Source organism: Pavona decussata, unplaced genomic scaffold (assembly GCF_977016875.1).
Source record: "Pavona decussata unplaced genomic scaffold, jaPavDecu1.1 SCAFFOLD_91, whole genome shotgun sequence".
NCBI lineage: Eukaryota > Metazoa > Cnidaria > Anthozoa > Scleractinia > Agariciidae > Pavona > Pavona decussata.
In genome coordinates this window covers 870,776-897,758 of record NW_028145508.1, presented here as the reverse complement: position 1 = coordinate 897,758, position 26,983 = coordinate 870,776, and the positions used below count along the sequence as shown (strand labels likewise).

General features: G+C 38.3%; 1 protein-coding gene across 8 annotated transcripts in view; it reads left to right on the top strand.

Moving 5' to 3' along the window:
* The window catches only part of LOC146474098 (insulin-like growth factor 2 mRNA-binding protein 1), a 30,591-nt gene extending 4,338 nt beyond the window's left edge, over positions 1–26,253 (top strand). For 3 of the 8 annotated variants that reach the window (XM_085117364.1, XM_085117365.1, XM_085117362.1), the window contains 17 exons: positions 3,204–3,287; positions 3,851–3,953; positions 5,736–5,785; positions 6,589–6,625; positions 13,308–13,450; positions 14,299–14,385; positions 14,886–14,928; positions 17,691–17,785; positions 18,357–18,412; positions 18,605–18,671; positions 19,288–19,480; positions 20,306–20,404; positions 20,853–20,927; positions 21,976–22,161; positions 22,936–23,103; positions 23,587–23,700; positions 24,286–26,253. In XM_085117364.1, the coding sequence (XP_084973490.1) occupies positions 5,754–5,785; positions 6,589–6,625; positions 13,308–13,450; positions 14,299–14,385; positions 14,886–14,928; positions 17,691–17,785; positions 18,357–18,412; positions 18,605–18,671; positions 19,288–19,480; positions 20,306–20,404; positions 20,853–20,927; positions 21,976–22,161; positions 22,936–23,103; positions 23,587–23,700; positions 24,286–24,363 (1,473 nt within the window). In that variant the 5' untranslated portion in view covers positions 3,204–3,287; positions 3,851–3,953; positions 5,736–5,753 and the 3' untranslated portion in view covers positions 24,364–26,253. Of the gene's footprint in view, positions 1–2,630; positions 3,126–3,203; positions 3,288–3,850; positions 3,954–5,735; positions 5,786–6,588; positions 6,626–12,556; positions 12,581–12,622; positions 13,024–13,307; positions 13,451–14,298; positions 14,386–14,885; positions 14,929–17,690; positions 17,786–18,356; positions 18,413–18,604; positions 18,672–19,287; positions 19,481–20,305; positions 20,405–20,852; positions 20,928–21,975; positions 22,162–22,935; positions 23,104–23,586; positions 23,701–24,285 lie in introns of those variants that run through there. The other 5 variants (XM_085117367.1, XM_085117361.1, XM_085117366.1 and 2 more) reach the window with 5 other exon arrangements.
* Positions 26,254–26,983: the final 730 nt, after the last annotated feature.

The window sequence follows — 26,983 nt, the reverse complement described above, 5'->3', positions numbered from 1 at the left end:
CATAGCAGCAGTAGGAACATAGGAGCAATAGGAACAAAGCATCAGTAGGAACATAGGAGCAATAGGGACATAGCATCAGCAGGAACATAGGAGCTATAGGAACATAGCATCAGCAGGAACATAGGAGCAATGGGAACATAGCATCAGTAGGAACACAGGAGCAATGGGAACATAGCATCAGTAGGAACATAGGAGCAATGGGAACATAGCATCAGTAGGAACACAGGAGCAATGGGAACATAGCATCAGTAGGAACATAGGAGCAATGGGAACATAGCATCAGTAGGAACATAGGAGCAATGGGAACATAGCATCAGTAGGAACACAGGAGCAATGGGAACATAGCATCAGTAGGAACATAGGGGCAATGGGAACATAGCATCAGTAGGAACATAGGAGCAATGGGAACATAGCAGCAGCAGGAACATAGGAGCAATGGGAACATAGCATCAGTAGGAACACAGGAGCAATGGGAACATAGCATCAGTAGGAACATAGGAGCAATGGGAACATAGCATCAGTAGGAACATAGGAGCAATAGGAACAAAGCATCAGTAGGAACATAGGAGCAATGGGAACATAGCATCAGTAGGAACATAGGAGCAATAGGAACAAAGCATCAGTAGGAACATAGGAGCAATGGGAACATAGCATCAGTAGGAACACAGGAGCAATGGGAACATAGCATCAGTAGGAACATAGGAGCAATGGGAACAAAGCATCAGTAGGAACATAGGAGCAATAGGAACAAAGCATCAGTAGGAACATAGGAGCAATGGGAACATAGCATCAGTAGGAACACAGGAGCAATGGGAACATAGCAGCAGTAGGAACATAGGAGCAATGGGAAGTAGCAGCAGTAGGAACACAGGAGCAATGGGAACATAGCATCAGTAGGAACATAGGGGCAATGGGAACATAGCATCAGTAGGAACATAGGAGCAATGGGAACATAGCATCAGTAGGAACACTGGAGCAATGGGAACATAGCATCAGTAGGAACATAGGGGCAATGAGAACATAGCATCAGTAGGAACATAGGAGCAGTAGGAACAAAGCATCAGTAGGAACATAGGAGCAGTAGGAAGATAGGAGCAGTAGGAACATAAGAGCAGTAGGAACATAGCATCAGTAGGAACATAGGAGCAGTAGGAAGATAGGAGCAGTAGGAACATAGGAGAAGTAGGAAGATAAGAGCAGTATGAACATAGGAGCAGTGGGAACATAGCATCAGTAGGAACATAGGAACAGTAGGAACACAGCATCAGCAGGAACATAGGAGCAAAAGGAACATAGCATCAGCAGGAACGTAGGAGCAGTGGGAACGTATGATCTACGAATAAAGCCGACTGAGATCTCGCCAACCTGTCGTGCTGAACTCGACTCAACTTCGGGTAACGAACACAATCCGAAGATTGGACCAGTTACGGACTTACACCTCGATGACATAGTAGCTATTTCTCTTCTAAGAAGAGAAATAGCTACAAAAACATGATTAGGAACATAGGAGCAGTAGGAACATAGAAGGAAGACAGGATTTGTAGGAACAGTGGAATGAGTAGAATATTGGAACAGTAGGAACACAGAATCAGTAATAGCAAACGTAAGATGAGCTGAGGAATGTTCATAGCATCAGTAGGAACGTATGATCATGTTTTCATAAGGAACGTAGGATCGTTTAGAACATAGCGTCAGTACAAGAATTGCATTAGTCAATAAAAGTCTAGGAATATTCCGAGGAACACTATTACGAAGAACAGAAACCTGATAGGAAGGCAAATGCTATTCTCGTCTTGTTTTGGAGTACTTAAAAATTTATTTTTAATGTTGGGGAATAAGTATGAAATCAGTGCTTTATTTTTCTCGGAGCTAACGTAAAACTTTAGTTTTTCACAGTGGGTCGCGTTATCATTTCCACTACTGACTCTGAAGTTCTGATGTTAAACTGACACGAAAAAGTCAGTGTTCACTCCAAACTGCGACAAAAGTGCGTTTAATAGTGTGGGAGAATGCACTTCCGAGTACAGGTTTCCGGCAACTCAATATCATAAACCATCAGCTCGCCAGTCTATGCCAATCTTGAGTATAAAGCTTTTAAAGAGACGTAACCGATGACCATCAAGTGATTAAGTTTCTTTAAAACATTGATCGAGGATAAGATAAGTCGGGGAGACTATGTACAGAGAAGTACGGAATTTCGCATAAGATATTTTATCGGAAACTTTGAATCCGGTAAATTTATTTCTGTTTTACTAAGATTTAAAGTCAAGATGAGTTTATGAAGCAGTAAATAATCAAGTGTTAGTCGCATTCACTTTAGAACGGATAACAAAAGCTCTATTCTGAGGACGTTCTATACCACATACCTGTTTATAAATTAAACAGTGTCCGCAATTAGTACCGCATACTGCCAGGCTAAAGAGTGACACTTCCATAATGGGTGAAGTTTTGTTTTTGTTTTGTTTCGTCTTTTTTTTTTTTTTTTTCATTTTTTTGCCAGTGAAGACAAATTGTGGAGTGAGCTATCTTGTAAATCTGAATTTATTGAGACAGGTCGAATTCTTGCGGCATGTGCTGAACTATTGCGAAATCGCCGCCCTTTGTGTGGCAATCTTTACCTGATTAATAAAGCGAAACACAAGAACACATCCAGCGTCCTGATTGGATCGCAGCTAATCAAAACATCTCAAAAACGAGCTGTCCGAGCTCCTCGTCGTAAATTTAGAGCTCTTCAAAATAGATTTTGCATGTAACTTTAAAGAGAGCTTCAACAATTGCAATTTGCACTTGTGGTTTTTCGTTGTGGTAAAAAGGCTGAATAAATTTCCGCTATATTGTTTAAACGCGTTGCTCACTTGAATAATTGTCACATCATGAATAGCATTTCACGGTTTCTTGAAGATTCTACACGTCACGTGTTCAATTCTGACCAATGAGGTAGCAGGATATGTGATTGCACAACCTGTCAAATGACATATGTCACGGGGTCACGTGATCTTGTTACACCGGCGGCACGTGGCCTTGGCTTTGCTACGCTTGAAGCTTTTGGAGGTCAGGATTTCGCATAAACTAGGAGCTTTTTACTTCACGGTATTTGTAATTTCTCCAGCTTCCAGCTGTGTGAGGTGTTTTGAAGTTATTGGTTAGTTGTAATTTGTTGAAGCCGTACAGGTTCTGACATTTGTTTCTTATTTTGATGCTAGGCCAGTTGAGGCGGGCTTTGCGTTGCGCTGCGGTGGAAGACGGGAAGCTGAGCTTCAGTGAATGGAGTAAGAAGTTGCTACCGTGTAAGTAAACCGTTTGGCAGGGAACCAAATTTCAGCTGTCCGCTTTCCAAAGGTTTTTGGCGGCAGCTAAATCCCAACACAAGTCTTTGTTGAGCGTTTTTGAACTCTTCATCGGCCGAACTACGAACACACAAAACTCTATTGTAGTACGCGAGATATTTTACAACAGTCGCCGAACAAGGCCAGAGTTGATCCAAAATATTTTCCTTTTGAACGTGGCTTCAGCTGGTTTTTGTACTGCCCGTTTCACAGGTAGTACTTTATCCATGTGTTGTAAGCTCGACACCTTGTTTGCACAGAAAAGCGCCAACACAGTTTTCGTGCAATCGGGTCTTGGCACAAAAATTCCACGCAGCTGACAAGGCTTGCAGACGAGCATCTCGATTTCATGCGTGCAAAGATGGTAGCGAGTGTGTTTCTTCCCCCGTATTTAGTCTATAATTCAGGAAATTTTGCTTGCTGGTTTATCAAACGTTGAATTAATAATATTTACACCCAGTGTCTCACTTTGTGAAAGCTGTACGTCTTCGCTAACGATTATCAACTGACATTTTATTTGCTAGGTCTCACGTCGGCCATAGTAGAGTAGAATATAGCCCTCCATATCATAGGATAACTTTCGTCGAAAGCCACCCTATATCGTGGATTTTAACCTTCTTATTTTAGGTGAGTACTTAACAAAGTTATCTTGCGACCTCCTTTTAGTTAAAAAATGCAAACAAATCGCCGTTAATACTACTTGATCCTTCATTGTACTGGGTGGGTTGTATCAGCGTCGTTTGATCTCGTTGGACGAGCCAATCTGTAGGTAACTTGTACAAAACCGTACTTCCTTGCAGCTTATTGAAAAAATTGCATTCACCTTCGTGCAATGTCGTTCCAGCTCTTCAGCCTGTGTGTCCCCCTTGAACGAAATTTGGACAAGTTGGAAAGAAATTGCACACCTCTCGCATGATAATGAAGTTAGAGCGTTAACGTTGCTACTCAAACAAATGCTTCCTTCGATTTACAGCGCAAAATGGCATTTACAATCTTTCTAAGACCTTGCGTGTATCGCTTCTCCTTCGGCTTGCGTTTGACGCTTCATGTAGTGCAAGTTTAGCTCTCGACTTGTTGCACGATGTGTGCTGTGATTTGAAACGAAGACGAAGAGACTCAGAGTTTAAAGTGTTTTAGTCTTTGACCGTCTAGCAGAAGAAAGCGAAACACTTGTTGGTTTGGAACTGGCTTTTTGACGCTGACTTGATAAAAAAAATGTGAAACGAACAACGTCGGTCTTTCACGCTATTGGCCATTAAAATACGCTTTTGGTTACTTTACTTGGCTTCGACGATAACACATGAACAAGGGAGGTTTTTGAACTGAGAGTTAAAAAGTGAATCCCTGTTTCTTCCTCAAGTGAAACCAAACTCTTTTTAGCGTTATCGTGACTCGAGCCCGTTCCTGTTTTGAAACCAACAAGATGTCTTTTTTTCTTTATGGAAGCATTTCCTGTAATGGCTTTCCTTTCAGCATATTTTCCCCATACAAAATCCAGTACATTGCGTCGTGAAAATTTGTAAATGTGCCCCCGTTTGCGTAAAACTGCAGGGCTTTTAAGTAAAACTTGGTGATTGTACAACGTTCTTCAAAGAGGCTGACATTTACGTCTGTTTTTATGCGGGTAGTTGTAGAATAATTTGTAACACTTTTGGTCGATGATTATTTGTGAATGGGATTGATATTTTCTAATGAAGACATCTCTTCTTCATACTTTGATCAATAACTTGCTACACAGTTAGAAACAAAATTAAAAAGGGCTTCCAACCCAAGTTGTTGCCTAAGATGTCTGACTGTTGTAATTCAGCTGTTAGATCTGCTGTGAGCATTTTCCCATGCAAGCTTATTTAAACATTTCATGAGCTTGATATAGTAATTATTGTAGGTCAGCAGGGTTCGGGTTTGGCGTCAGGCGTGTCTAGACAGCCAAAAGCTTGTACTTTAAGAAGATTTGTTCCAATGATTAACCTCTATAGCAATCTTTTAAAGCAATGTATTTAAAACAAAACAAAGTTTCCTGTTTTGGTTAAAATTTGTGTGATGCGTGGACTATAAAGCACTCTAGCTAAGGTTAAAATGTTATCGTTGTTAGAGTTTGACAATACAGTGTAGATACATTTATTTCTAAGTGACAGCGATATTGTTCCGATTTGCTTTTTTTGCAGGACGAAAATTTAGACTCCTGTCAAGGAAAATTAATTGTTTAGCCAAACTTTGGTGCCTTCGTTACTTATATCTAAAGTAGCAAGAAGAGCAAAAATAAAGCTACCTCGTTATGGCGGAAGTTGCCTCGAAAAACCTAATTTGCACGTGTGATTGCACGTGCTGAAGTTCTTGTTTACATGTTGTCATTTCTTTGTCGGTCACGTGACTAACCGTAATTTTGCGGGGCTTTCCCTGACCTTTCAGCTAAAAATAGCCTTTGTCATGGACTACTCCGGACGTGAAGAGCCACAAGGGTAAGCTATTTCCGTCTATATGTGTGTTTAAAGTGGAATGCTTTTTAAATAACCTACCACTAGCGTTATTTGCATTCAGCGGAGACTAAACAATATTTAATGTGTTATGTAGCTGCTTACTTATAGACATTTAAGCGCAGCCGTCGTTGTAAAGTCTTTCCTTCAATCGATAAGTTGTTTTTTTGGAGATATTACCGAATATACTTTAAGGTCAAGTCAGCTTGTAACACTTGGGTGCTCAGAGGTTTTTGTGTAAATAATAGTCTGGACGTATAGTTTTTTTTATGTGTAGATAAAAACGCCGTGTGTGTTTATCTTTACTTTTTGTGACCTATGTTATATGTCAATACACTAGAAAGTTCATCCCTTTGTCCTCTTTTTTTTCTGTCTGGTTCTTTCGCGTCACTGTATGAAACCGGTTTGGTAATGTGTGCCACAAATACAAGGTACATTTAAAACACACACAACTATAAAGCAATTATTAGCCTTGTACATCCCTGCCATTTGCCTTTGATTTGCATTACCTGTTGGATATAGTTTGGAAGTTTTGCCTTGGAGACGATAGCAGTTAAGTTTACCTATCAAAGGCCCGCATATACCCCATTTGTGTAGCAAAAACAAAGTGGTTTTCCGTGCCTCTTCAAACATTTTGTTTCTGTACACGTATGGCGTCATTTGCATAAGTAGTGCATTGTGTAAAAGTTTCCTTTATCTCAGTTTGTTACTTTAATATTGTTAGTTTACAATCTTTTGCTGTTGAGAGTCACGTGCCTGACTCTGGTTTGCTTTGGTTTGGTGTCTAGGGCCGTTGGACCAGGTTTGGAACAAGTAGGAAATCAGGTACCTGTGTTTTAACTTCAAAGACTGCTTTCTTCTACCTCAGTTTGCTTTATTTGTGATGTTCCTAATGCATGCATGGTGGCGTGCATCACAATACAAAACAAAGATAAGATGGAATATTGTCTAGACTTGACTTGTTGTGATACATAAAAATTCATGATGTTTCATTACTAACACGTGGCGTTTAGCGATTAAATGTGGTGGTTTTGCAGTCGGTGGTACATTGGGGTATATGTAATGTGTAGTTTTGAGGGGTAAAATTTTATCTTGGGCTATCCTATTTTTGTAGATGTTTTTGGGGCATATTTGGAGTAGTTTACTCTGCTATTAAATGTGGTAACTCTGGCCACATTGATTACAGGATTGGCGAGAATGAGCATAATTGCCTGAGGATGGTAGATGTAGTTGTGAACGATTCATCCCGTAGCTGTGCAGTTACAAATCTTGCTGCCTGACTTTGTAATTTTTGATTAGTAATAGTAGTTATTCTACTCATTCATAGACTTCATAGACAATGCATGCCAATATAAATCTAATCCATTATAAGCAGCTCTTGAAGGGTCTAGGTCATACTAGCTTAGTTAACCATGTAGCAGACAAATCAGTATCAATAATAGTCAGGTGAAAACATGAATTAGTGGCTTGTAATGGTCCTATATAACCACCAACTGGTCAGCAGAAGCTAGGATTGCCACCAAGTACAGAGACTATAACTAACTCGTAGTCTCGTACTGCATTGCATGTAAGTTTGTGAATGACGTCCCATGAGTTGATGCTGTGCATTCAGACAGGGTGATGTGAGATGGTCATCGTTGAATATTACTGGACAGGAAAATTAGAAAATGTCCAGTTTTTCTTTGTCGTCAACCGTGACGAGAAAAAAGGAGTGGTAGCGGCCAAAGTGCTTTATTTTCACAGCATTGTCAAGATATGTTTAAACTCGCAGGAAAAGGGGGACGGTTGCGAGACCTAGAATTACATTTTCTTCAAACGGCAAATGGCAGAAATGACCACGTGACCGTGTTAACCCTCAGTTTCTCAGTAAAATTGAGTAGTTTTGTGTGAACATTAAAAAAGGGTCAGAATTATTTTGCATTGTTCTCATCTGGGTACTAATTTTTTCAAGAAAACATTAACGCAAATCTCATGCTTGCCATATGCCCTAAATGCTAAATCTCTCTAGTGATGACGTGACAATACGCACGACAAAAGGAAATTCAGACTAATGTTTGCAAGGGTTACTTTTTCACCCACCAGCATGTCGAGCGACCACAAAACCATTGCTTGTAGAGCATAGGTACCATGGTTCCGTTACCCTTAAGAGAGAGTGAAAAATGTCGACTGGAAAGAATGATGCCTGCAGCACTATTTGGAGCCAGATACTAAGCAAGACGACAAAATTAACAATATTTAAAACCCTGTCTATTTCTGGGAGGTCAAAGGAAGTTTATCAGGATTGAAGGTCATGTTATTTTTGGCATATGGTTCTGCTAAAATAATAATACAAACCCAAATGATATTGATTTGTAACTGTGGCTTTTGGAACAAGATTGACTACACTGGAAATATAGTGAGTATCAATGTTTTTGAAACAGAAGTGATGGTGAAAAATTTGAGAGAAACATTGTGGCAGTTTCATAGTTCGTCTAACCACTTATGTTTCCTCTATCACATATTACCAACTTTCTTGGACTTTTACTACTGACAATGTACTACCCATGACATATTAACGGAAGGTAGAATATTGTATAGGGTGAGTGGGTGGGTAGGGAAAGTCTGTCAAGAACTATGTTGGTGTGACCTGTTTTGTCAGCGTGTCCATGCAATTATAGAAATGGATAGAGTAATTATTTGGTCAAGATAGCATTTTGTAGGTAATTTTATGTCCCTGTTAAGAGTGTTAGTTGCCAGATCTGCAGTAGCCTTTGTGACAGACAAAATCATCAACTACCATTCTGATTGGTTGAATTTGTTTACAGTTCAGTCAAAATTGCAGACCAACTCATCAGAAGAGAAAATTCTACAAGGCCCAGTTAGTTAGGTAGAGACATTAGGAGGAAACAGATTTTTTTATGCTGTTGCTATATAGCGGTTGAAAAGTAACGAATAGACCAGTTGCAAGTTGCTTTGAACTTCAATTTTCATGTGAAAATTCGTTTTGCTTAAATGAAAACTAATTTTCGTAACAAAAAGCTATGAACACAGCCTTGATTGCTTTCATAACGTGGTTCAAAGGAACCCGGAAATGGCTTAATCAGGTTTGTGCATTTCATACATGCGTGCAAGATTAATTTTAACCATTGGAGCTCACCAGGGTTGTTAGTAGAAGCTGGATATTGTGGATATAGACACAAAATGTAGTGAATTTGGTTAGTTACTGGTATGCTGAGTTTGTCTCAAAAGTGACTTAAAGACGGCAGGCATGGTAGGATTAGTTTACTACCTGTTTTCCTTGTGGGCTGGTTTCTCCTAGACTAAAGGTAGCCATACCTGGTGTACACACTATTAAAGTCGGTCCTTTACCTGTTCAATAATCTGTTGTCTGACCAGATATAGGTTTGACCATTTGTGTCAATTTTCTCTGTAGTGAGACCATTCGTGTTTTAGGTAGTGGTACTGCTTTGTTGAATTACCTTTGGCAAAGTAAAATTTGGGATTTGTCTTCAGTTTTTGTTTCAGATACTATTACCATTTAATTAGATATTAAAGGCTCATTGGAATCACTCTTTTCAGATCTGAGTGGCGTTATGTTTTTCACATGATTTTTCTGCAACCATACCTCAGTTGTAGTTTTGGGGAAAGCTGATTTATGTGTTGGCACAAAACAGTCAACTCTTACTAAATTGGACTCCTGTGGGACCTTAATTATTCAGTGTCCACAACAGCAAATATCTGTAAGGGTGATCATTTTTGGTAATTCATGTGTTTTGGGACTTCAAATTCCTCAATAGCGAGGTGTCTGCAAGGCAGGAGTTGACTGAATGGTGTCTGTTCCTCAGGCAGTGATAGCGACATGGTATTTGTGGTTTGACAGCGTTGTTATAATGGTGGCGCATTTAGGCGTGATGGATTGCTGATAGTGTATAGTGTACTTGCTGAATTGTGCATTAATTTATTGAAGCCTGCATCAATTTAAAAATGTGATATTTTATTTGAACCCTGTTATGGGACTTTTTCAGTTTTGTTTTGTACTGGCTCTGTATGTTACTGTAGAATTCCGAATGTAAGCCATTCTAAAATTAAACCTGCTTAACGACAAGTCCCCCAGAACTTGCAGAGATAATTCTGATATGAAACATTTATATGCACTGCGGTTGAAAGATTATATAGAAGAAAAGATTCTCGCAGTTTTCTATTTTAATACAGCCAGACTGTTGCGAAAAAGCCTGAAAAATTTGGCCTTGAGCAGGATTTGAATCCATGACCTCTGCGATGCTGGTGCAGTGCTCTACCAACTGAGCTATCAAACCAACTGGGCTCTAGTTGTGTTCTGAGTTCATAATGTACCCTTGAAGAATAAATAAATGAATAGATATGAAACATGTATGTACACGCAGTGCAAATGAAAGAGTATATAATATAGATGATATAATTCTGATGATAAGCCTATGGTAATATGTAAGCCCATAGACCTTGAGTGCTGACCATTTTAGGCTGTTAACTTAGTGTTTCACGCTGTCTTAAGCTTGTTTCCACATCTCCCTTCTTTCAAAACACAACTGCCCTGAAAATAATGCCCTGAAATACATGTAGTCATTTAAATAAGATGTAAGCCCTGGTCTTGTAGTCAGAATAGAATTTAATGGTATATGGAGTCTCCAGTCAATGCTGGCAGTATGTTATCAACCATTCATTGTTGTTAGGTAAAGGGTTTTATTAAAAACTGAATCATTTTATAATGCAATTCGAGGGATTTGATTGGCTTAGCGGCCATGGTATATGAGCCACTATACCATGCCAAGAAATGGCGATCATTAAATTGTCTTCTGGTTAGTGTTCTTGCACAGCGAAATCAGTAATATCTTGCATATTTATTGATTGTTTTTAATAAAACAATTATTCCACTTGCGCTTGTTGGATATGAGATGATTATTTCCAACTCGGCGCTACGCGCGTCGTTGGCTATCTCTCATCTCATATCCAACCCGCGCTCGTGGATTAATTGCTAAGTACTCATGTCCAATCAAAGGAGCCACAGATATGGATGCAGCTTCATTCTTAGTGGGGGAAATCAGCATTTGATTCTTTTCTTGTTTTAATGGTATGTTCTTTTACAAGTGCATGATCTTAAGAACGATATGAGAAGTCAGATTTTTTTCTTTGCAAAAAATGTCAAGCTTCTAGCTTTGTCTGTTTTTTTTTTGTCTACCAAGGGTAAGTTGCAGCTTGTGGAATTGAGATAAGTGATGTTTGATTATGTTAGTTAGAATTACTTGAATTGTAACTAATCCTTAGCTTGGAGGAGATAGTAAATAAATAATGGTTGTCAAGGTTTTGCAGTCCAAATATCTGTTATCATTTTATGTTCTTCAGCAGAGCAGCTGCATTGAAAATTATAATAATGATTATAGTAGTAAGGCTTTTTAAACTGGTTACATTTGATGTTATTTGAATTTGCCCCTATTGGTATGACAATGGAACTGTCTGTTTTTATCATCATTGCAACTTCACCAATGAACTCCCAGAATCAAACTTTGCTTCCAGCTTAACTGTTCAGTGATTATAAACTGTTTTGTTTAATAATGGAGTAATTAGCCAATTTGTAGATTTTTATTTTTTATCGCATTCTTTTTACCATGCTGGTTTGATTTAACTTGTTTTAGTGGTCTGAAAAGAAGTCCGAAACTTCCTTTGAAGCTAGCTGACTTTATCATGGCTTTAGCACCAATATATTGCATGTCTATTCAAGATGACCTCAAGTTAAACTAATGTTGATCTATGAAATGTGTCTTAATTAAGATTTTTTAGTTAATTATTCACCAGTGTTTCATTGTTCTAGAAGTGTCTAAGACACCTGTGAACTTTTCATTGTTCACTCTTAGTCTTGTTTCAATTCATTGCTTTTTTTTTTTTTAATTTCTGCTAACTGAAATTAATTTCAGATGTTTAAGTGCTGATCAAATCTGTCTTTTTTTTCTTCTCTTGTTACTAAATCAAGCTCAGTTGTGTCCATTTGATATGTACATTGTTCCCTTGTTTATCTTGTTCACTCCCTTTCAAAAATGTAGCCACCATGAATCACCTGTTGTGAGGAATAAACAAGTCTAAATAAGAGCATCCAACTGTCACTATTTAGCCTGAAAATCTGTCTTTTTTGAAATAGTTTAAGGAATCAAGTTTTCTTTCATGTAACTCTTGACTTGAAACTTGGGTGAACTGTCAAGTAATGCTGCTCATTAGAAAATGTGACCTTAATTTTGAATGATAACTTTCTTTACAACCAGCACTGAAACCTTGCTATGTAAAACATAATGGGCTGAAGATATACGATAAGAAGCTATAGATGAAAAACATGTCTTACAAAGTGTGTATTTTTTTTGTTGTTAAATTTGACTTGAGAAGTTTGATGTTCCCTTTTTCCAAGTTACTTCTGTGAATTTTATTGGAAAGCATAAAATATTGATAAGTTTTGGTTTCTCTATGTGAATTGTTGAAAATGAAAGAGCAATCTGATGTCAGGCTTATTCCTGCATGATCATTGTGTTGCACGGTTACAGTAAATTAACAGAGTCACTCGAGGTTCCCTTAACAAGCTTGAGAGGAAGTTGTTAGTCTTCAGAGCCAAGTCAGTCACAGATGTGAAGACAATAATGCATTAAATATTTACTACTCGAACTTTAGACACATGTTAAAATATCACTCACTCTGAAGCAACAGTTGATTGAGGTTTTGATTCTTTGTGTGACACTAACTAACATTTTTTCTCGGAATATTTTTGGACAACTGATGGCTAGGGTAAGCTTGGGCCGTAGTGACATTGCGCTGCATTTCTTAACATGGAACAGGAAGTGACTGGTTGTTTTTAGTTTGAAGAGTTGGTAGACATTTGAATGTGTTACAAGTTGAAACAGTAGCTGTGCAAAGTAATACTGTTTATTTGAGACAAAATTTTGTAAAATCTGTCCATCATTTGTTAAGCCCTTTTCTATTAAGTATTTGGCCATCTGACATGGTGAAAGAAATACCTTTCTTTACATGGTGGATTTTTTTAAGTTTTTATTTTTTCTGCTCTCCATCTTTTAAATTATCTTGGTTACATATTTTGTAGGCACTTTGGTATCCTAGCACTCTAAATAAATGGCATATTTTAAGTCATGACTTTAAATCGAAGTGAGAAAAGTCATCTTAGTTCCCTGGCCAAAAATGTTTTATCAAAATCATTCAAATCTTATCTTCAGGTAAAAATTTAAACTTTATGGGTATGAGGAAAAGCTGCTGTTTAAATTGCCATTGTGATCTGTGAGTTATGTAATGTTGGCATAGTGTGAATATTGATATGTGCTATCTGAGCTCTCACCAGGTCTTGGGTTAGATATTACATTTGAGCCTAGAGTCCTTGATTAACACTGGCAGATTATCAAATTGGTGTGCAAATGGTAAATTACCTGGGTTTAACTAAAGAACGGATTACCAATGGGTTTGCTCTATGAATACATGCATGCTGACTGGAGGATTTTGTTAGTTCTCTTACATGGGAGATGATGAATTGTCAGATGTAAGGAACTCTCAGTCTCCTGACAATGGAAGAAGAAATGGGTCAAGATCAGGGAAACAACGACCAGCCCGCAACAGACAGCATAAAGAAAATCATGATTACTTTATCAGGTACAGGCATACATGTGTTGCCACAAAGACTTCATAATTATAATATTGTCTAGTATCATGGCTTATCAAATTTTGGTCTGTAAATGAATGAATTGATTAGTATGTGCATCAATTGTTTTTATGCCCTGAAGTATAGCTGTAGTGTCAACCAGGTCCCAGTTGTTCAAAGAGGGGATAACTCTATTCAGTGATAAATTCCTATCCAGCAGATAAAATATACTCCAAACAATACATTTTATCTGCCGGATAAAGTTATCCACTCTTGAACAACTGGGGCCACGTGGATGTTTCTTGGTTCTCTTTTTAAACCAGAGAAGATCCATCAGATGGATCCATCAGATCACAAAATTCGGCCAATTTCACACAACATTAGTTTCAGTTTTCAGTTTGTAAAAAGTTATCTTCAGATCACTTTCTTTCCTGCCCATTTGTTTCACTAAGGTTGAGCATGCAAAGGGTGCACTCTTAGTGACTTTAACCCCTTTAGAGCTACACAATTTTTCAGTAGATCACAAAATTACATGTAATAATTATTGGTAATAAACAACCCCGTGTGTTGTACAAATAGACAACTCACACTTTAGTCTCTGAATACAATTCCCAAACTCATCAATTGGCAGTTTTTTGAAGCAGTCACAACAGGCCAATTTGGATGGGCACATATCTTTTGAAACCCAGGTAAAACACTGGAACAAGACCTTGCCCATTAGGTTTATTTTGAGGTTTATACATCTGTGATTGCAGTGTGTTTTTCATTTTAAAAGTAATGCTTAAAACAGTTTACATGGTCCCTTAAAGCTGCTAAAAAGATGGAGTAATGTGCAAGTTTGTTGTTGTATTTTTGTCAGAGTTCTTGTACCACCCACCATGGTAGGCGCCATTATTGGAAAAGAGGGAAAGAAAATCAAAGATCTTACTGATAGAACAGGAACAGAGTAAGTGCATGATATTTTTTCTTAAATTATAGGAGATATGTCTCAACAATTTTTAAGAATGTGGCTTTGCAGTATAAACAAAAATTTAAAGATACAATGTATTAGTGCATAAAGTCTGCAGAAGTATGTCGAATTTGCAGCACAAATTTCACCAAGGAACGGCTTGTTCCTAGTGCAAAGATTTGACTTGAATACCTTTTGATTATGCAGCTGTAAATTATTTTGAAACTGTTTTGCACTTACACACTTGAAAATGTCCCACTGCAACAAAACAACTTACAATACGTTCCTGTCCTTAACTCAAGATAATAATTTTACACTGCCAAACCTTTTGGTGACATTTTAATCCCAGATATGAAATTATGGTTACCAATATATTCTTTTTTCTCAGTGACACATTGTAATACAAGACAAAACATACCCTTGGCAATTCAACTGCTTATCCTCCTCCTTGCTTGAACTTTTATTTTAGTATTGAATAACATCTTTAATTTTTTCAGCATCACTGTACACAAGAAGGATGACAAGAGTCCCTTGGAAAAGGTTTGGAGTTGGCAGCTCTTTTCATCTCTTTGATTCATTTCTATCAAATCTTAGTGTAAATTCTTCCACATTATTTGTCCAAGTGGCTACATTGGAAACATCCAATGTGCTTGGCAAGACTTGACTGTGTTCGACGCAGAAAGAATCTACTCCTAATCAGGGTCCGAAATTGCGCTTTCCTGGTCGCCAATGCGACTAAAAAATTTGCACTGGCGACCAGAATTTCACAACTAGTCGCCAGCGGGCGATTAACTCTTTCATGCCACGATCATTATACAAACAATAACTTTGATTTTCAGCCAAATCGATAAAAATAAAATTCAAAGCCGCCCGCCAATTGGTCACTTGCTTTTTACCTTTCCACTACTTTTAAAGTATAAAACCGATTTTCCTATTATTATAAATCTATCACAACGCTTCACTGCTCGAGCAGTGCGAAGCTTCGCCGCCATGTTTTTTGAACGAGAAATGCTGCACGGTTGTGGCCTGGTGCGAACAACATGGCGATCCGTCGATCGTCTTGACAGAACAGAACGCGAAAGGAAAGATCTTTTTAAACATAGAGCAAAGAACCAACCGGCAGTTTTGTTTTAAATCGGGTATATTTCTTCTCCAAAAGGTAGAGACAAGAAAAGGTAAGTTGACTTAAAACATTTAGCAGCTGCGTATATAGCTGGCATTCAATTCGTTCGTCGTGGTTTTTCAGTGGTAGGTGTATAAATCGCCATTGCGGCCCCCGGCAAACGCGTTCTCTTCGTTCTAATTCTTAAAAGATAGATTGGCGACCAGAATTTTCCATCTGGCAACCCAAAATTTTGGTTTGTGTTTCGCTGCGAAGGAAAAATTTTATTGACACTTTTTTTTTCCTGCTTTTTGGCAACCTCATTTTTAACTCGTGAATGCGCGCATGCGCAATGAACGAGTTATAGCGATAGCTGACTCTCGACTTGGTCGATCAGTCGATCAGTCGGTTTTGTCGTTAACTTTCGGGCGTGCGCAGTGAATGAGTTTTAAATTCAATTAGTGGAAAAAAACACACGAACATTTGTTGTTCATGGCGCATCAGGAAATTCTTATTCAATATGTAGAGAATAATTTGACGATCATTTAGTGCAAGAATGGCGATTTTTCGTTCAATCTGAGCAAAGTTTCAAGTTTTTTCAGTTTTTCAGAAAGTCCGGGGTCGTAAACTCAATTAGTGAAAAAAAAAAAACGTGAAAATTTGTTTCACGACGCGTCAGAATTCTCTCATTCATTCTGTAGAGAATAATTTGACAATCATTTTAGTGTAAGAATGGGGATTTTTCGTTGAATCTGAGCAAAGTTATAGGATTTTTTCGTTTTTTTCTACGAAGTGCGGTTTCTTTCAAGAATTAAAAATAATTTAATTTGTCAGTTTTCACGCGAAAGCAGAACGTGCCATGTCACGCATCATTGACGTCGTAAACAAAATTATGCAAATTTCTGGTGAAATGAACACTTTTAAGATCTTGTCAGCTTTCATAGAGGTTTCAAAGGGAAAAAATGTTTCATTTTCGAAATTTACAACTGGTAATTTATGGGAAAGCAAAAGGACGCGGTCGATAAATAATTCTTATTTAGCAAGAGCTTGTCATAGTTCATTATTTTTACTTGAGGATTGCGTGGACTGAACTCCAAAGGAAAAATTTCACGCATTTATGTCGGGCATGAATCGTAATGCGATACTTTGTTGAACATATTTCCCTTTGTGAGATCGGCTTGCCCTACAGTAATTTTGTAATTTTAATTCCCAAAAAAACTTCACTTGCCCATCGGGCAAGTGATGGTTAGAATCCACTAGCCCGATCGCGAAATCCAGTACCCGCGGACTATCACACGAATTTGCATGACGTAGCTGCACATGGCGTGCTCCTATAAACTTTGAATAAAAAAAACACGTGATATTTTTTAATCGGCGCATCAGAATAATCGGCTTATTCAATCTGTACAGAATAATTTGACAATCATTTTAATAGTACAAGAATGGTCATTTTTCGTTACATAATCGGGCAAAGATATAATTTCTTTTAGCTTTTGAGGAAGTTTCCGTAGCCGTCTAAATTGCAATTACTATGTGTCATCTGCATTCACGAGTTGGCTCACAGGAGCCTTTGATTCCATTTGGCAACTGAAAAAAAAATTTCAGTCGCCTCTTGGCGCCTGCCTAAAAAAGTTAATTTCGGACCCTGCTCCTAATACAGATTGGAGTCGAGATTGTATGGGACAGTCGAGCAACGGATGAATGGATCTTGGGATGCATATCTGGCTCACAGATTTTGCAGGGGAAGATGACATCCTCACCAACTTGGCAAAGGAGAGAGAGCCTGGAATTTAGACCATCGAATGCACTCCCTAATCTTTGATTATTACTAGTTTTTACTATTGAATGGGTAATTAGCTGTAGAAAGTTTCAAGCTCAAGTCTACAGTGCTGGCTACTGATTTTAGTCTTTTCATATATCATGCATGCTGTAATGAGAAAAAAAAAACTTGACCGACATGCATTCCTCATATTAATTAGATTGTTCATGAATGAAACTAATAAGTCATTTCTTGGTTGAATTGTCATATTTTCTTGAAGGAGTTTAATCACAATTTTATTTTCTACTTGCCATGGTGACCAGTGTGGTCAAAACTGGGAGAACTAGCGTCTCTACTTAAGCAACCTTTCTGCATTTTTGGCTCAAGTTTCCGTATGTCTTGTAGGGCACTGGAGGAACTCTTTCATTACTTTCTGTTTAGGTTGTAGAGATTGTTGGAACACCAGCACAATGTACTGAAGCTAACCTTAGCATTCACAGAACAATGCGTTCAGAGACTGATCCTGCGAAGAGAAGGTAGGCGTAATGTAAGCTGGTTACTTGATTGGTAAGGGAGTGTTCATAATTTATCTTGTGGGCCTAGGTATGGGGATGTATGTTTTGGGCAGCCAACCCACCTTCTCCTGTCCTACTCAAACATATTTCTTTTCTGTGATCCCCCAAATCTACAGACTTCCAGCAGACACTAAAATAATATCATTTCCCCCAAAAAACATTTTGTAGTAAAAAAAAATATTTGTTCTTGTTTGTTTCATGTTGTATTCAACTTTAATCTGTAATACAGTAAATGGCCCAAAAAAACTATTTCGGGGGAAACGAGATGAATAGTTATCTGATGTTGAAAGTAAAAGTGTACGTAAAGGAACACTGGAAGGCCACAAATTACCTGTCAAGATGGCCACAGGCCTTGTAAGAGGACAAAGAATAACATGTTTTCTGGTAGTCTGATTTGTGGTAGTGATTGTTTGTTGATGCCTCTCCTTCCCTTTCAAAGTATTTTTCGTAGCAGCCCTTTCTCTCCCCCTGCCCCCCTCCCCCCAAGTAGTGTTTGTACATTCAGCGCCATTTGCTGTTTTCTGTTTTGTAGCCAAGTGGTCCAGATGCGTATTTTGGTTCACAGTTGTGTCGCTGGACTAGTGATCGGTAAGTAATTGCATCATCTTCATGTGTAATGGGAGCAAGCTGTATAAAAGCTTGCTCTTGTGTCTAATGTATTTTCTTCTAAGTAAGGTTAGGACCTTCATGTAATGTACTTGATCCTGTAGCAAACTCTGGAAACTGTTGCATGCAGATTGTCAAGTTTGTTTTGTCAACACTATTGCTTTGATCTTGCAGGAAAAGGCCACTGCAATCTCATCCAGATTACTGATAAAACAACAGTTTCTTCAGTTAGAGCACTGAAGTAAGTTCTTCCCATATCAGTTCTTTTGACACGTTCATGTTTTAGTCTTTCCATGTATGCCGTTTAGATACTTTCTTGTTAATGTAAAGGCAATGTTCTGCATATGTTAGCTCTGATAACACGCTGTCAAATTTTCTTATACACCTTGAACTTGAACTTAAAGACTGATCTTTAATTCCTGTAATTTGCTTTCATTATAGAGCAAAGTTTCCCTGAGATGACGGTGTCTATAAAAAAGTTTGTACAAAAAAAAAAATGCACACTTTTTTACTGAGTAGCAACCTGAATAATCGAGTTTGTCCCTCAAAAGTGCTTGAAAAGTCAACTTTTGGCGAAAAAAGTTCTAATTCCTGTTGTGAGAGTGGGTGGTTAGTGAAATTCTTTTCCAGGCACTATTTCTAAAGATGCAGGCAACAGTACAGTGTAAAGGGTAGTGAAAGAACACAACTTTTAAGTAAAACAACTGCCCTTGTTTATAGAATTTTCACTGAAATGATAATTGGACACCAGAAAAATACAGTGAAATGTTTTGGGAATAAATTTTAGGCCATGTTGCATTGGCTTGGTGAATTTTTGCTGGAATGCTAGTTTAATTATTTTATATTTTGTTTTACAGGGAGGACTACAACCCTTTAAATCAAATGGACAGGGTAATAACAATACAGTATAAACTCCCACAAGAACAGTTAACGCTAGATGAAGAAACCTCGCTCAGTCAACCCGAAGAGGAAGCCCTTTCAAAATGTAGTGAAGCAGAAAGTTTGGTTAGCGCTAAAGCTTTCGCTTGTCTTCATAATGTCATGGGGCAGGTTTGTATCTACCACTATCGTTTGGTCTTTATTGCTCCATATTTGCCAATGTTAAGAAGCCCAATAGCCAGAAATTTGAAAAAAAATTGGGCGTGAAAGAGGCTTGGTTTCAGTTGAGTTTTCTTTTAACAGATTCAATGAATTTGGCTGACTTGTTTTCCAATAATTGGGCACCAACATGTATCCGTCTAGGTGGATTTTTTTCTAGGAAGATGTGGGGATTTGGAGTTTGTGAAGAATTTCCCAAAACTGTCAGAACATTCCCACTCCAGTCAACTCTTGCCTTGCGGACACCTCGCAATTACAGATACCCCGATAAAACGGAGAGCAGCTAAGTCCCTGGGAAAAATAGATTACAGATGTTTGACTGAAATAAATTCTCGCTATTTAATAGGGACTCTTGCTCTTGAGGATACTAACTTGTGGTCCCAAGGGTGTCTGCAATAAAGGGAGTTGACTGTACCATAAAAACTGGTAAAAGGGTTTCTCTTTTTTTACGCAACAATTTGCTCATAATTTAGTGTGCAGGTTATTTGTAAGAATATTAAGAAAAGGTTCTGTATATTTCCATGACTTAGCCCTTACAATGCAAATGTAAAGTTTTACAACTCTCAGGTCCTCAGGATTAACACTTTGGCTACAGTGGTGGATAAAAACCAGCAGAAGTGGGCCACGAGAAATTCTTCATTGACTCCCTCTGCTTTTGAAAGTTATCCTAGTGCTTTGCATTTTCCTGATATAACAGTAAACTCTGTATACATCATGATCTGCAGTTATGGTTAAATCCTTGTCAGGTTTGTAACTGTATTGAGTTTTACTTTCCAGGCTCATCAGCATCGCCGTCCAAATCCTCAACAATTTTATATGCAACCTCAGCAGGCGCCATGGCTTCCAATGGGAGCACACTCTCAAAGTCCTCAACCTGTGAGTAGAGACATTTCTGTTTGTATCAGGACTTGTCAAATTTCAATTCGATCTGGATTATTGTTAAACACTTTATCATGAGCCGTGAGATTTCACAAGCACTGCCCGTGGTATTGACATTAAATAAATGACTTTTACATTTACTGTTTTATTGTAATCATTGTCGTCAAGTTAGGCAGGCTTTGCTGTCACCATGTCTTGGCAAGGTTCAGTCAGTTACTGTTTTTTCATGAAAATGACACTTTTTTTTTTTTTACAAATTGGGATTCATAGTTCTGGTCATTTTTGTTATTGGAAAGATATTTTCTTCTGAACTGCTGTAGATTTTGGGTCAGCCACAAAGGAAAGTACTCCTCAGTTGTCACAATGTAGGAACAGGGATTATAATTCTGGGAAAGAAAAGTCAGCCACATCTTAGTACATGTAAGTGTTTTGATTATTATTGCAGAACAATCCCTTCATTCCAAACTGGTTCCAAGGAGCATTTGGAAGCAGCTTCCACGGGTATATGCATCTTGCACAGGTAATTCTGTCCGTTTATCTTTAGTATCAATATCTCAGTTGAGAATAGTATTTATTACAAAATACATGAAACCACTGTTTTGAACCAAAAAATTGTTTTTAATCTTATTTTCATGTGTAATACCTGAAAACTAGCTGGTGAGCTGTCTCGCTTAAACTAAGCGTATTTACACATGACTCTTATACTGCAGGTCTTGTGTGCTTATGGCTGTCGTATTTAAGACATTTTTCTAAAGTGACACTTGGCATTAACCCTTGGACATGCACCCCTATAAGGTTTTTCTCTGGTGATTTCAATAGGATTTTTCATAAGTGCAAGCTGCTTTTCAGCAGGGAAGTTGGGGAAGTTTGGTTAGAGTGCACTGATAGCCATGTTGGACTGAAAATGTTTTTCACCTTTCTTTGGTTAGAAATTATAAAATGTCAACGGAAGACAGCAGTGTTAAGTTCCACCATATAGACCCTACACAAAATGGCTTGTTTGCATTCAAATAGGCCCAACTAACCTCGTTTTTCAGTTTAAGAAGCAAAAGAATAGTTTAACCCTGAATGAAGTAAGTTGGGCGATTTTTAAATTAGGTCTATGCACAGATCTACTTACAATTTCTGAACTTATCCAATGAATTTCAATCTTGAGTTTAATCAAAGATGGGTTTGTATGTCAAAGGCTCCAAGAATATGAACCTTACCTTGTAGAATACGTCACAGGTTATCTAGCAAAGCTGGAATTTTTTTTTGAAATCATTGTCACACAGGAAAAATGTAGGGGAAGCGGCTACATCTTCCCTTCTTCCCTTCTGTCTTGTTGGAGTGGGGAAGGGGGTATGAGTTAGCTGGTATGTCTAATGGTTAGGCTGCTTGCAATGTGCACAGTAATGTGGAAAGACAGCAAAAAAGTGATATCTTTTTTATTTCTAAATCAGTGCATGACATGTAATACCTTTGCATGTGCAACAGTAAACCAGTGCAAGTCTTGGATATAACTGTGGGCTTCTTTTATTAAATGTAAAGAAATGGGGATTTCTAATTTACTTTTTCCTTGTTTTCAGATGCAAGTCAAAGTTCACCTTTCATTCCCCTCCAAATTTGCTGGTCCTTTGATTGGTAAACAGGCCTCTAACCTTGCCCACATAAAGAAGTTTAGTGGAGCCAGTAAAATCCATGTCTTTCCCAAGGATCGCGAAGCTCCTGAGAGATACATTGAGATCATCGGCACACCTTTGCAACAGTACTTCGTGAGTATTATTAATTTTGTAGCTCTTGCACCATTTTCAACGCCGTTAAAAATTACCCAATTTTTTCTCCTTACAAAATTGCTCCTTGAGGCAACAGAAAGATCTTGAAAACAAAGGAAAAGAATTACCAAGGTTAAAATGCCTTGATCGTTGAACAAATTCTTCCAACTAATACTATAGGAAATGTATGGAGCACAGTTAGGGTATTAGGGCTTAGTTAAACGGTTTTGTAATGCCTACCCAAATTGCTTTGATGGTGGTAGCTTTAGAAAGGTGTTTGCAGGTGTTGACTTTGGAGGTTTGAGTAGATGAATATTAATTTCTTTCGTAAATAGAACTTCTTTACCTTGTACAGAAAATAATGATTTATATTTATATGAATGTAGGATTGCTTGCAATCGCTGTTGATCACATGGAAACCATCCTCTATTAAAAGCTTGTTATAATATTATTATTTTGCAAAACAGAAGAAACAAAATAAAATGAAAGCTAGGAATATTTAGGGAATGGGTTAAAAATCAGACTGGTGTGACAGTTGATATCTTCAACTTTGCAAGTTCATTCATGAGTTTGTTTCATTTCATTTTGCAAAATACCGTGATCCTTAGTAAATAGGCGACTGTGTAGTTGCTTTGTTGATCAATGTACATGTAATCTGAAAGTGCTCTTTACTTTGAAGTGACCCTATGAATATGGAGAGAGAGGTATTATTTTGTACGTGGATGATGAAATTTACCTTGATCTTAATTTGTCCGTTTTCCTTCTGTTTTTCAGGCTCAACACTGTGTCTATTGTAAACTCGCCGAAGAAGGTTATAAAACCAACTCGGGGGAGAATGTTGGTGAGCTAAAATTGAAAACAGAAATTTTCATACCTTTGAAGGGTGGAAGCAAGGACCAGCCCAACGTAATAGGAAGATTTATTGGCAGGGAAGGCCATAATGTAAGTATAGTGATCATCACATGTCCCCTGGAAAGAGAAATTACAATTATGTTTGTTGCAATAGTTTGATGTAACACCTGAGAAATGAGGTATTAACCCTTCAAGCCTTAACAGTGATCAGCATCAAATTTCTCCTTGTAATATCAAGGCTTATTCAACCCCTGAGGTCATGAGAATTAAGGATATGATCACCCAAGGTGAATGAATTTTCTTAATATTGCTTCTCCCTTCTTAATATTACTTTTATAAGAAAAGTATTGAGACAGGCAAGATAGGAGTTTGTTCTTTGATATTAGGGGTTAAAGGGTTAGTTGCAGGTTTCATTTAGATTTTGAAAAAGTAGGCAAAGGATTGCTGCAGCTCTGCCTTGCAGGGTAGTCAACTTAAATGTGTTCTTTTTTTATGGAAAAATGGTTACAGCCACTCGCCTGAAGAGGTGAAATGTTACTTTGGTGAAGAGCATAATATTTTTGTTCTTGGTAGGTGAAAGAACTGCAAAAACAAACAGGAGTGCGTATAAAAGTCGCATCAAGTAATGAAACTTCTGAAACCAAGGAAGCTGTCATAGTTATTGAAGAAAGCTTTGCCAGTGGTCAGGTAAGTAACTGTGTTATCACGTGAGTGTAAACAACATGCGTTGTGTCTTCCAGGGCCGGGTTGTTTGAAAGCTGATTAACTCTAATCCACGATTATAAGTTAACCAAGGTTTTCATCTCGCTCATTAAAAATGATTTCAAAGGCTTGTTTTAAGCTAATGGTAAAGAAAAATCTAAGGCAAAACATAGGGACAAAATCTTTTAATCGGGCTTTGAACAACTGGGTCCAGGATTATTATCGATAAAGTTACTTTCAAAATGTGCAGATGAAAGTAAATTTAGTAATGATTACTCTCCGCTAAGAAAGAACGGAGGCTGCAGCGTAATATATTTTAAGCTATAAAAAGTTAGATTCCTTGCTTCAGCTAGGGCAAAGAGCATAACATTCCACCTGTTCTGTCAGTTTTAGGAGTTTTATGAGAGTGGTGGCTGTCGTGTGTAGGGACGTGTGGCTGTCTCTTGGGTTCAGCTTAACACTAGACTTCTTGCCCATATTTACACAAAGGTCAAATGCGGTTCTCTCTTCTTTTACAAGACGTACGTCATGGAAGAATGACTAAATGCTATCCGTTCTTTCTTTTCTCAGCGTGCCCAGATGCAAATTCTCGATGCTATATGTCGTTGTCAATCGCCACCCCCAAGAAGGCAGACGCACTACAGCTGAAAACCAAAAAGTTCTTCTAGGATACATGTATAGATGCCTGTGACAAATGAAGTTCTCATCAATCTGGTTAACTGACTTCTGCTCATAGCCTCTTGTATCTGTTGAACCCATTCACCGATGTGTATTATTCCAAATTCTATTATGGTATTGTGGCGTGCCAGGTGTATTGTTGGTACTTGCTACTCACGCATCTCTTGCCCAGTAAAGCACCGAGCATCTTTGTGATAATTCTATTGGACACTGCATTGCTTAGAAGCATTTTCAGCCGCAAGATTGTACATGACTAGGCTGTTACAAGGTTTACTATTTTACTACTATTACCAGTTTTTTTCTACACCAAATTCGGATCCTTTAAAAATTTCCCAGTCCAGTTTTGAACCCGTCATTCCTTGTGATGCCAGGCGTGCATTTCTCAAAACTCCCAAGAACATTTCAGGCCCAAAAAACTACTTAACGTGCACGATGTTCATTACCAGAAATTTGATTTTCAACTTCACATGATTAGGGAACCAAACGTACTGGGCTAGTTTGCATGAAAGACTGTCCTCAAGCAGTACAAAACAGATTTGAAAACTACTTCTCGGGACTGAAACCTTTTTAGGGGTTTTGAGAAGTGGACCCCAGGTTCTCCAGGGTGTTTACCTGTGATTCCCACCACATCCCTTTGATCCCCAACCCCAATACCTTGTTATGACACTGTCAGGAAAAACTGATTCAATGAAAAACATGTGGCAGCCATTACTCACTTGATTGTAGTTTTATTGCATGCAGCTGTTTTAAAACAGATACTGTAGTTGTTACCCTGTGCTATGGCCAGGCTTTGGTACCCACGCTTGCTTGAACAATTTTGTGCAATGCACACATGCTAGATGGTGCCTGAAACAAGTAGAAAGTCATATTTCTGAATTCTTCCAGTGTAGAATTTTCGACAACTGTGTGTGATTGAAATGTTGTTCAGGAAAGGTTTCTTATCTTGACGTAATGCGAGGTCCTTTTCAGACAACTTTTGTGACATGTTGACATAGCATTACTCGGCACCTATGTCGAGGGGAAGTGCCCACCTTTTCACATGTTTGGGTACCAAGTCTGCGTTGAGCCCCTCTGTGTAAATTGGGATGACCTAGGACTTAGTTGTCCGAAAACCACGCCAATAGTTTTTAATATTATTTAAGTTGCTTTGTGCTTTCTTAGGCACTTTCTTTTGTTTGCATTAGTGTTAACATTCGGTAGATTTGTGTACTAAGATTGTAATTTTTAAGTGGAATTTTACTAAGCATGCCTATTGTTGCCTTTGCTCCGTCCTCTGATTGGGAAGAGTATTTTTTTTGTGTCTTCTTATTTGATCATGACAGCTTCTGAGCTTCCCCGTGTAGGGTGCTTCCTTATTAAGCAGTCTTTTTCGGTGCTAAGCTTCTCTATTGATTTGTTGATAGTTCACAGAACAGCAGTTGATAACGTATATCTCAGCATGGTGGTTAAATTTTACTCTAGTTTGAGTTTGAGAGAATATTGTCACGTATTTAAACTTTTCTCTTGTGTAGACTGCAGAGCAAATCCAGAAAGGTTGTGGAGTTGCTTTGTTTAATCCAGTCAACTCCGAACTGTCCATATTTCGGCAATATGTAAACTCCTTTTTTTTTTCCTGAACTAGACCGAATTTATTCGTCGATTCCTATTCCGTTTCTTAATCAAAGAATTTGTCGTTGGTATCGTCTACTCCAAACTCAAATTAAGGCGTAGAAAGACTTGCTGTGCGAATCAGATAACCGTGAATTGGATTGAAAACCTGTCAATTGTGTTAGCCAATCGCATCTGAGGTTAGATTACAAGAGAGGTCAGGAACCAGTGTGTCGACTCTGTGACGCGGAGTTTGTTTCGCTGATTGCTGAGGCTTTTTTGGGTACAACATTGTGTTAGTCGAATGGGTCTATTATCGGCTTTCTAGCTGAATCAATGTTACCTTGGGTGATGGAGTCATCTTTTGCTTGCACGGCCGCGTGCAAACTTGTTGTCTTGCTTTTCTGGGGGTAAACTTAAAAGTGTTCTGGTTTTCTGATTCGCACAGTGAAATGATTATGGGTTTGTTGGGTGGGATTGTTATTGAATGTATGTATTTATGACTACTGTGTAGTTGAGATGACCAGTGTTCCAAAGCTGGCTGAGGGACTCTACACTTGGTAGCCTTGATACTACTGTCTGTACTGTACACTACTCCTCTTGATACGTATCTGGAATTTAATGGACCATATACGCCCATATTTTTCTCCAGATTAAATTATTTTGAACCTGTCTCTTTCGTGTTGTTTTTACAGTAACTTGAAAATCTTCCCGCCCGCTCTCGGTACTTGTTCTCTCGTTTCGCACAAAAGACCTCGAGCATACAAAATTTTGACTTGCACAGTTCACATACACCCACCTTTACATATATGGTTTAGGATGCTCGAGACCCAGCAGTCTTCATATCTCAGTGGTTAGAGTTTACCATCTGAAAGTCAGGCCATGAACGTGATCCTATTCCCAAAACCAACCTTGCACCCGCCTTTGCTCCACCTGTTCCTCGCCGATAGCCAAGAAACAATGCTCTACCTCGTTCTTCTGCCGAAAGGTCTGTGGAACGGCC